The sequence below is a fragment of the Elephantulus edwardii genome, unplaced genomic scaffold, assembly GCF_000299155.1.
Source record: "Elephantulus edwardii isolate Elephantulus edwardi_28Jun2011 unplaced genomic scaffold, EleEdw1.0 scaffold00109, whole genome shotgun sequence".
NCBI lineage: Eukaryota > Metazoa > Chordata > Mammalia > Macroscelidea > Macroscelididae > Elephantulus > Elephantulus edwardii.
The window spans coordinates 10519575-10531154 of NW_006399859.1; the positions used below are offsets into that span (position 1 = coordinate 10519575).

Here is an 11580-nt window from a genome sequence, read left to right on the forward strand (position 1 = left end):
AACCAAAGCATTCAAAGACATAAGACACATTTGGAAGTACTATGAATCCAGTTTTCATGAAAGCAAAGTTCTGGCGACTTCAGAAACAAAAGTCACATGTTCTTTGTCATTATAGCTACTACCTCATGAAAAGAAAAAGAGAAAAACCAAAACCTACTGTCATTGAGTCACTTCTGACTCACAGTGACCCTAGAAGACAGAACACAGTCCTGCCCCATCGGGTCTCTAAGGCTGTAGTCCTGAAGCTATCAGACTGCCAGAGCTTTCTCCCAACAGGTAGCTGGTGGGTTTGAACTATGGACTTTTAGGTTAGCAGTAAGCACTAACCAATGTACCACCAATGCATGAAAAATAAGAGTAAATTCAGCAAAGCAGCATTATGACAAAGTATTGGTATACCAGAAAAGGCATCAAAGGCTTTGTAACACAGGTCAACTCAAGCCAAGCTCTAACAATTTTCTAGTTCATGTGGTAAAAGTGCAAAGGAGTGGGAAACTTCCTGTGCAGCAAGGATCCCCTCACAGTATTAAGGCTTGTCCACGTCGGAACGAGTCAGATGAAAGTCTGCACAGTGAAAACGAGGCAGGGACTCCCAATCTTGGCACAGCCCTTGGGGCCATCTCCAATATGCCTTTTCTTATTCACACTGTTGCTCTTCCTCTTCATCTGCTTCTTCAATGACCTGAATCTCATCTGTCTGAGGTAAGGAAGAAGTGTCCACCTGAAGCTTATTCCCATCAGCTTTACATTTTTCTTCTTCCTCTATGATTCCCTTCCATATCTTGTGGTTTTCAGTGAGGTGGTGCATTAGTTGACAAAATATTCGCCGTCTGCCTTTCCTCCTTCGTGGTTCTGTCAGATTTAAAACAGATATGTTCTAATCATGGCAATATGATGGAATCATTTATTCAATAAGTACTGGAGAGTCTATTACATTCCAGGCATTTCTCTAACCACTGAGGTGACCTTAGTAAACAGATAAAATAACCCACGCTTCCTTATAGGTCTCAGATTTACAATGGAAAAACTTAGACAAAGAAGCAAAATATGAGTGTTTCAGATGATGTTAATGATTATGACTAAAAAGGAAACAGAGAGGGATTAGGAGACACTGCATGGAAGTAAAGGGGAAGGGGAAGGATGGTGCTGAAATATTAAAGGATGAACAATAATGCAAAGTTAAAACGAGCCTTTTTAGGATTTTTTTTCATGTATTAAATTAGACACAATTAGCAAAATTTTGCTGAATACAAGAGGTCCTCAGGCTGTAAACATCTGATTTATGGACAGTTTCTACTTTACCTATAAAGCAGAGCTTCAAACCAGTCTGTCATGAACAAGGAACTGAAACTGGGACAGAGCAGCATTTATATGATTTGAGGGATTCACCATGATACCTGGGGTTGGGGGAATTAAAGATCAAAGCCCTACAATGGGAGACTGGGGAGAAGCAGAGTGAGCTCTTTCAGGAGCTGGTGCATGAGCTTAGATTAGTGGTGGGACTGTGAAGAGCCACGTATGAGCAAAGAAGCGGGGTCAGCTGCCTTCACTGAGCAGGATGCTGTCATCGCTCAAGGCTTGCTTCAGTTCTATGTAAATCTGCCTCACTTGGAAATCACTGAACCAAACCTCATTGGCCACATGTTCCTTATCACAGTCCTCTTCACTTGATGTGTGTGCTTTTAAATCACAGAAAAGGCATTGAGCTTTTTTTTTAGTTAACCAAACTACCTCACTTTTGATTCAAAGCAAACCCACAAGACAGAAGAGACTTGCTCCTAGTGTTCCCAAGGCTGCACATGTGCATGGAAGCCGACTGCTCCTCCTTCTTCCACAGAACAGCTGATGAGTTCCACCACAAACCTTGCACTAGCAGTCACATGTTCAAACCACTCTAGTGGCCTAGCGGTAAGAAGCTGTGCTGTAATCCCAAAGGCAAGTGGTTCGAAACTACCAGCTGCTCTGTGGGAGAGGAATGGGCAATCTCCCGTGTGATTACCTGCCTCTGAAAACTCGCAGGAGGGTCAACTATGGGTCAGTTCCAACTCAACACAACAATAACACATACCACCAGTCAGGAGCCCTGGTGGTGCAGTCTGGAGATATGTTATTCTGCTTACCAAAAGGAGAAAGAGAAGCGGTCTACTCCTGTTAGGACTTGGAAACTTGATGGAAGGTCACTATTAGTCAGAACTGTCATGAAAACAGTGAGTTTGAGGACTTTTTCTTGACACCCCTTCCTGTGCTAAGTCTACGTAAGAACCATATGCACCTGTTCCAACTGACCCGTGAATAAATTTCATTTACAAGTCAGGACTGCCTGTATAAGCTATTTTAAATAGCCAGTCAGCCTTCCCAAGTTGACAAGTGGGAACAGCATACATTTGCTGTTTGCTAAGTTAATTTTCAGTGCATAGTGGAAAATACAGAAAGACCCTCAACCAGGTGGAATGACACAGTGCCTGCAGCAAAGGGCTTGAGCGTGTTGGAGACTGTGAGAATGACACAAGACAGAAGAGCGCTCATTTCGGGTGTTCAGAGGGTTGCTATGAGTCATACTCAACTCGACAGCACCAAGCAAACAGCAGCAACTTGGTGAGGGGTTGCACTACCAACCCAAAGACAAGTAGTTCAAATCTACCATCTGGCCCACAGGAGAAAGAAGGGTGATCTCCTCATGTGAGATTTACAGGCTCTGAGAACCAGCTGTAGAGTCAGCTATGAGTCGGGTACAACTGGACAGCATACAAGAAGTTGTTGATTGATTGGGTGGAGTTCCTCTGTTGTTACCATAACTATTCTGATTTGTAGCATTATTTGAAACAAAGAATTAGCTAGACACAATTTAAATTTTACATTAAAATTAAGGACAAAAACTAGATGCATTCACAATTACAAAGACAACAAATGTTTTCCTTTTCAATTTGAACTCATTACCTTTTTTGAAAAATATGTCACTATGGTTTGGTGATCGATAGTGCAAACTGGGAGTCAAGATCTACGATTTTTTACAGGGTTATCCCCACTGAACTATGTTCCGAGTCTGTGTGAGGGGCACCCTGGTGGACTGTTCTGGAAGTTATGCGCTTCAGCTGCTCAGCAGGTGCAGATGATTCATCGGGCAGGAGGGGTGAAGTGGGGGGAACACTAGCAGAGTTACACGTCACGTCACGTGCATATCCACATGTGGCTTGAATACGTGCTAGGACCCCGAAGCCTCCTGACCAGTACTGATTAGCGAGCAGTACTTTAATTGATGCTACCTTACGCCAGCTGTAGTAACAATGTTTATGTGACAGTATCATCTGAGATCCATTAGTTATTTAACATGTCACTAGTGAGTGAACATTTAGTGATTACTTAAAATATGACTATTAAATCTAGATCTTTAGAAACTAAGACCCAAACTCAAAGTGAATGGGCAAATGCAGTTAATAACACCAAAGAAATTAAGAGTACCCCTGAATGCTTACTAGGATTTAGGCTGTCTTCCATTTCTTCAACATCTGTATCTAATTCACCATCTTCTTCCTCATCATCACTTTCAGTATCATCATCATCTTCGGTTTCCACCCACTGGCCAGGCAGCAAACCAGCGGCATCATAGGAGTTACACAGAGGACCCACGATGTGGGTGATAAAAGACTCTTGAAGTTTTGCAAGTTGAGGAGAGGAACGATCCATAAAGGGACTGACAGGCAGCCCAAGGTTTGCTTCTTCATCTCCCTGGTTAGTTTTAAAAGAAGAGACCATTTTTAATCATTGAAAGGAAAAAAAAATCAGACTTTTCTGGTATAGTTATCTTGAGGTATTTATATCAACAGAGTGAACATCAAAGTAATTTTTATAAAGATGCATCAAAGAAGTGAATTAAACTAGCACTTCAACTGTAAGAATTTCCCTAATGATTGAGAAATCCTAAATAAGTCTATTTTCACACGCTTTCACATCACAGGCAGTATTCTTTCCTGTAAAATGTCAATTCTCTTTATGCTGAAGGCTGTTAGTATACTGCAAACATTGTTAGTCTCGTGTTCCAGTTGTGTCTGCTCCCATTGGAATTTACAGCTCCAGAAAACCCAATGGAGGGCTGCTGGGAGGCAGATCTAACTTGATGGCAGTGAGCTGAGCTGAACTTCAACTGTATAAAATTGAATTATGCAAGTGTTTTTCAAATCACCCCTCCTTCAACATATTTAACCTAATCAATCTAAATTAGAAGACCAATATTAAGAACAGATAATTGAACAACTGTGGTTGAGGTGTGGATTCTAGCCTTGATGCTCACCTCCTGATTCCCTTCCACTGTGGCCTTGAGTTCTAGAGGGATGATCTGACAACCTGAAGGACGCCGCGTAACTACTTCTGTTACTTACTGCCCGCCTTGCTTAGCTAGTGCCATATTCAAGTTCTTCATGTATCAATTAACAATGTTAATATCCTACCTCATGTTATTGCCATGAGGGTAAAGCGCAGCACATAAAGTGTTTAGAACAGAACTTAGCATTTCCAAAATAGCAATATCATTTTCATTCCTGGCATCTGAATTCACTGGCTATGGATACTCCCACAACGCACAAATTCCACAGAGAAGCCATGTCTCTCTGTGATGAGACAACACAGTTCTAAGGACACAACTAAAAACTGTCTCAGTGGTTTAAAATCTTTCATGCTTTTTATCTTTTATAAAGAAGAAAATGGATTATTTTAGAAAAGAATTATTCATAGGACTTTTTTCCAGTTACATAGGAACATCCCAGAAGTATGAATTTCCTAAATCAATGGACTTAGGAACTTCTTAGGAATTTAAAGGGCTTTGGAAATTCTTCCTAGAATTACAAAGATAGGGTTGCTGTTGTGTTGTTGGGCACCACTGAACCGGAACCATAGCTGACCCTCCAACAGACTTTCAAAGGCAGTCAACTGTACAGAAGATTGCCCATCCTTCTCCTGCTGAGCAGCTGGCAGATTTGAACTGCGTGCCTTCAAGACTGCAGTGCAGCTTCTTGTTACTAGGCCACCAGTGTTCCCTAAAGATAGCATTATCAGGATGATAATGAGAAGAAATGAAATGTTGGAAAAGGTTAAAATTTTGTAACCATGTCTCAAAGAAGCTTAACAGTCTTCATGAGAGATTTCTAGGGCTTTGACACATAGGCAAATTCAATGTTCTAACAACTCTGTGTGCGAGGGTGTTAGATGACATTATCCTCCTTTGAAGATGAATAATTAAGCAAACATAGAATACACAATCTGAGATGACGTGGTGTGTTTCGGTAGGAGATCTAGAACTATGTTGTTGTTGAGTGTCCGCAAGATGAGTATGATTTATAGTGATCCTATGAGCAACAGATCTGAACTCTGGCCTATCTGTGCCATCCTCATCGTCTCTGACACCTGAGCCCATGGCTGCAGTCACTGTTTCAATTCATCTGGCTAAAGATCTTCCTTTCCTCTGCCAACCCTCCCCCTTTCCAAGCATGATGTCCTTCTCCAAGTTCTTCTTCTAGCAACAAGCCCAAATAATGTGAGATGTCATCTATGATTGCGATGTACTGTTGAAATAATGATAAATTAGGTTTAAATGAACATTTGCAATGTTATTTTACTAAATTTCTGAATTTTCTGAAAGTGGTATATAATATTACTTTTTTAATCACCTCTATCTGTACAGACAAATCAAAGATAGCATTTTCTTTAGCATAAAGTTCTTTTGTGAACACAAAATCAGGTTTACATGATTAGGAATGAAGATGGAAATATGAGCACTGCTCACTGCAAGCTACAAAATAAGCAAATGCTTAAAACCACATACTATGTGAAAATACATTCAAATTAGTTCAACTGTATAGAGAATAATAAAATATTAATAACCTTGGGAAACGTATCTATTTCCATGATTACACAGTATGGTATCATGTAACTTGTGAACAGCAAAGTATACATTAATGTATTGGCATGTTTAGCTAAAAATTAATGAAAGACACTACACATCTATTAGTTGTTCAGGACAATCTGTGGTTAACAAGGTTATATACACAGCTATCTAGCCTCAAACTCATGATGCTAATGGGCATAGAAATTCATGACAAGAAAGCTCTATCACAAAGGTTTCATTTGGTAAGACATCTTGATCTTTGCTGATTATTGAGGCCAACGAAGAATGCAATTCCAAAGTCAAAAGGCTGTATTTGGTATTTTGGGGTTAATAAAATATTGGGCTTGGTGAGGAAATTGGTGTACTTTACACTGAAGTGAGCATTAACAATTGGAGGATAAAAGTACACCTATTACAAATTGGTAAGATGTTAACTGCCAAGATTTTTTAATAATTTTAAGCAGAGAAATGAGTATATTTATACTTCTGAATCCTTGAAAACCATTAAATATCTACTCTGTCCCCATTTTAAAACCTTCTAATTCCTTTCTTACTTTCTGCCAGGACTTCTGTCCAATTGTTTTTATAGCAGATAGTCAGTGTTTCTTACTAGAAAGTTTAAAATAGATGGGCATTTAAATATATTCTGTCTGTGTGGTGGCAGTGATGCTAAACACTGTGACACTGATGTGTCAAGTGCAGTAATGGTTACCCATGGTGGACAGTGTTTGGTGGAGCTCCTTGATTAAAACAGACTTGGAAGCAGGAGTGGCACCCACTTCTGAAATAGCTTCCCTCCAGAAACTCTATGAACTTGGAGAAATGATGAAAGTTATACAAGTGTGTTCAGCTTTTCTGTCCATAGGGTCACTATGAGTTGTCTATGACTCGAAGGCACTTAACAACAACAACAACCACAAATTACTGAAAAACCACTTTATATGGAGAGAAAGTATCCCAAGTTATAGACTCTGAGGTTTGAAGGGGCCATGATGGAACCTATCCTTACCTCTGGATTGAACAGTACATCCAGCCTACTCCGGACAGGCTCAAGAAGCTATTTTATGACTATCGTGTTTTTGAATTTTTGCAGCAAAGGCAAACAAAGCTAAAAAATAACAACAACCTGAACAAAAAGAACAATTATTTATTCTTTCTGGCAAAAGTAGCTTTAATTGAAAGCACTCAATATAGCTATCCATGTGGCAGCTCTTAAAAAAAAAAATCTTCATTTCAGAGGGAACTCTGGTGGCAGAGGACCAAATATGTCACAGCACAGTGGCCCTCAAAAATCTCAATGTCATTTTCCAACTTACCTGCTCATAAAATTCATTCACAATGCCTTCTGTCCATTTCAAATGCAAGTCCCGAACTTTTGCTGGGCCATTTATATCCGCTAGTTTGATGCATACCTGGCACACCAAGAGGCGGTCATTTTCATTACTCCATTCTATTCCATTACTATTTACATCATTGGCCTATTTTGGAAAAAGATAATGAACTATTTTAGGTTCTGAGGTATAGAAGTATTTTGTCAAATTATCCAAAGACTGTTTCTTGTTCAAACGTTAGGAAGTTCAGTAAATGTGTTTCAAAATTAGTCTATAATGCGAACTTCTATCATTAGAATTAAATTTCCTATGTGACATGTCACCATAACTTTGTTTCAGAAGTAGCAGAGCTCTCTAAAAAACATAAACCATGTGTTTCAATACTATAATTGCCACAGAGTATGTATCTCTGACATGCTCAAGTTCACTGTTACAATCACTGGGTCTATTTATCTTTTAAAGGTCTTCCTCTATTCCTCTGACCTTCCACCTTGAATAAGTATGGATAATACATGAAAATTTAATTATATATATTTTGTTGTTATATGAAGTCTAGTCATATGCAACTCATAGTGACCCTATGTATAATAAGCCCAGAAGCCTGCCCTGTCCTGAGCCAGTCTCACTGACTTTGACACACCTATCACCAATCCCCTAGTCACTGTACAATTCATCTCTTCTGCGGTCTTCCTCTCCTGTACCATCCCTCCACCTGTCTGAGCATGATGTCCTTCTCTAAGGACTGGTCCCTCCTGGCCACATGCCCAAAGTATGTAAGATGAAGTGTCAAAATCCTAACCTCCAAGGTGAAAAAGTGTATGATGTCCCCCTCCAAAAAATAACTTCTAGCAACATGTCCCAAGTATGTGAAATGAAGCTTTATCATCTTTCACTCCAAGAAACACTCTGGATGCACCTTCTCTCAGATATATTTGTTTGTTCTTTTTGCAGTCCATGGGGTATTCAGTGCTCTTCTCCAACACCACAGCTAAAAAGCATCAATTCTTCTGTCATCCTTACTCATTGTCTAGTTCTCAAAAGCACAGCATGCTACTGAAAAGACCATGGCTTCAATAAAGTGCATCTTAGCCCTCAAACTAACATCATTGCTCCTCAATAATTTGGAGAAGTCCCTGACTGGTATAGGGGTAGAAAATTATTCTACCATTTCCCTTCATGAAGAATTAACTCATTAAATAACTATTAGCATTGACCACTGTGTATCTCATATGTTTTGGACATAAAGATGATAAAGCTTTGTCTCAAATACTTAGGACATGTTCCTAGGAGAGGTTATTCCTTAGAGAGAACATCATACTTGAAAAAGTACAGGGACAGCAAAGGAGAGGAAGACCCTCATCCAGGTGGACAGACACAGGGACTGTAGCAATGGGCCTGAGTGTGTCAGGGATTGTGAGGATGGCACAACACAGGGTTCAGATCTCTTGTTCATAGGGTCGCTATGAACTGGACTCAACCTGATGGCACCTAACCATAACATCAGTCAGTTAGAGGACGCTCTCGTGGCTTAGTGGCAAGGAGCTGCACTGCCAACTGAAAGGCATGTGGTTTTAATCTACAAGCTGCTTCAGGGGAGAGAGATGAGCAATTTCCTCCCTTGTGAATTACAGTCTCTGAAATCCCACCTGAGGGTGAGCTATGAGTCGGTTTCGACTTGACAGTGCACAGTAACAGCCGCCTATCAGTCAGTTTGCTGACTATATTCACTATATAAAGAAAATTAACAAGTGTAAGGAGACAGACATGACTGGCTTCTTTTAAGCACACCTGTTTTTCCATATAATGTCTGGGTATTGTACATGATCCTCTAAATTAGTTCCTGGAAGATTTTGCCACAATTCACTGATTTGTGATTATGGGAAAGAAAATCACAACAATACAAATTAATGTATCTGAACAGAAATATAGCAAGCAATATTATTTTAGGACATTGGAACATAATAGTAAAAATGTTTTCTATTGAAAAGATAAAAGCATATATATTATTACACCATAATTTCATGACTAGTGTTAATCACGACTTAACAAAAGTCCTCTTTTCTCAGTAACACTGATAATAATTTGCACTTTAAAAATCAGGCATGAATATGTATTAACAAACCTTGGCATTGAACTCAGCAAGGAAATCAAAATGCTTTTTAAGATCAGTGGCAAGAATTGCTTCAATCACTAAAAAACGAAAGCGCTTGAATTCCACATGATCGAGATTATGAAGAAAGTTGAACTCTGGGCGAGAAAGATAGAGATTCCAAGCTGATGCAGCATGATGATTCTCAAGAACAGATCTATCATTGTACAAAACTGCCTAAAAAAGGAATACAGAAAGAGAATGAGTACAGGTGGGAAGAACAGTGTCCCTTCAAAATTCATTTTTGCAATTATAAAGCCTAGAAGCTATCCAATGACAACCTCTCCTCCATAACCTGATAAACCCAAAGCTGTAAGGATTAAGGACAGACAGAAATATGCCTTAATTCCAACACCGTAAGGCAACTTTTCTTAGGGTGTGTCCTATAATATGTTTTATCTCGTAAAATGGAATGTGGACTTCATTACCACCAAGAAAGGATTACCACAAATGAAGTGTATCTTTTTGGATCAGGCCTCTTTGCAAGAAAGCTTCTTGGCACTGGGAGAGATCCAGACATGTGGAAATCTCCAGGGAATACCAGGCTTACAGATGCTGATGGAAATAAGAACTTTCCTCCAAAATCAACAGAGAGTGGGCCTTCTCCTACACCTAGCACCCTGAATTTGGACTTCTAGGCTCTTAATTTGTAAGAGAATAAGTTGGTATTTGTTACACCCATCCACTGGAGAGGTGAGAAGAAACTGAACAGTATTAGGGACCACTATTATGGATCAATTTCGGTAAGCAACCATATTTTTTTAATAGCTAAACTTTAATCAATCTTACTTCCATTACAGTATGCCCTGTTGGTTCAATATTAATAATTCCTAACAGTAAGAAGTTGAAATAACAAATTCTGCCTTTAAAAATAAAAATCTTACAAAATAGGCAAGTATTAATTAGACAGAAATCTAGCAATAAGTTATATGTAGAAATTATAAACTATTACCACATAAGCTTTTATTAGAGAAAACTAATTATTCTATTCTCTCACACGTACACAGTCACTCATTCACTGAATCCTACTCTTGTTTTGGGTGTAGCATCAAGTACATTTCTTAAAATATATCAAAGTGATAAAAATTAGAAACAACATAGAAACAGAAGTCAGAACTGATGTGTAAATACAAAGTGAAAGAAGTCAGATCAATTCAGCAAACAACTACTGAATCTCTTCCTTTTGTAAAGAATGAGGCTGGAAGTACAAAGATAACATTTTAGGAATTAATTGCTTAAACACACATAACCACTCTAAATTATACCTAAAACTTAAAATCATGTTTTTAGTTCCAAGTCTTAATATTTATAGTGTGTGTTTGTTTTCAACTTTCCTCTTTATGGAAATTTTGTACCTTATCAGACTGTATAGGATTAAAAATTAACTCTGTATTAGAAGAATTTTTATACAGGCCAATATATTCAGAGCTGAGAGATTTAGGGGCTGAGTATTAAGACATGTCTTAGGGAAATAAGATGCCAACACCACAACCATAAAAAACTCCTCGACAATTATAGCGTTCAGTTGTGCGTTAAGACCTAGTCAGAAGAAAATGTCAGTCTTAGATCTAGTCAGAGAGTTTTATCCATTTGATGAAAGGCAAAAATATAGACAGAATGTATCCCAGAATTTTATAAAGTAGTATCTGAAGATAATAATTTTCAGATTCCCTAGCATACATCACGCCAATACCATTTTATTATCCAAATTATTTCCCAAATAATTATAATCCATGCTGTTGTTAATGGTTGTCGTGTCGAGCACAACTTACAATGACCCTATGAACAAACAGCATGAAGCATGTCTGTAACAATCATCATTTCTCCAAGTTCATATAGTTTCGAGAGGTATGTTGTTCAGGAAGTGGATGCTACTCCTGCTTCCAAATTATCCATGTTATGGTATCAAATAATATGGATGCTGTTATTATCCATATTTTAATATGGATAGATAGTGGTTGCTGTGATGCTAAACACTGTGATACTGAGGTGTCAAATGTGATAATGGTTGCCCATGAGTGTTTGGTGGAGCTTCCCGATTAAAACAAGCTTGGAAGCCAGAGTGGCATCCACTTCTGAAATAGCTTGCCTCTGGAAACCCTATGTACTTGGAGAAATGATGAAAGTTACACAAGTGTTCAGGTCTTTCGTTCACAGAATTGCTATGATTCGTCTATGACTTGACAGCACTTAACAACAACAACAATACTTATTATGTTACT

General features: G+C 38.7%; 1 protein-coding gene across 2 annotated transcripts in view; it reads right to left on the reverse strand.

The window, feature by feature from the left end:
• Positions 1-450: 450 nt before the first annotated feature.
• Positions 451-11580, reverse strand: part of PDE3B (phosphodiesterase 3B, cGMP-inhibited) — a 165588-nt gene continuing 154458 nt past the window's right edge. For both annotated transcript variants that reach the window (XM_006892052.1, XM_006892051.1), the window contains exons 13-16: positions 9332-9535; positions 7195-7356; positions 3474-3726; positions 451-852 (exon numbers count right to left, since the gene is read on the reverse strand). In XM_006892052.1, coding sequence (XP_006892114.1) covers positions 638-852; positions 3474-3726; positions 7195-7356; positions 9332-9535 — 834 coding nt within the window. In that variant the 3' untranslated portion in view covers positions 451-637. The remainder of the gene's footprint in view (positions 853-3473; positions 3727-7194; positions 7357-9331; positions 9536-11580) is intronic.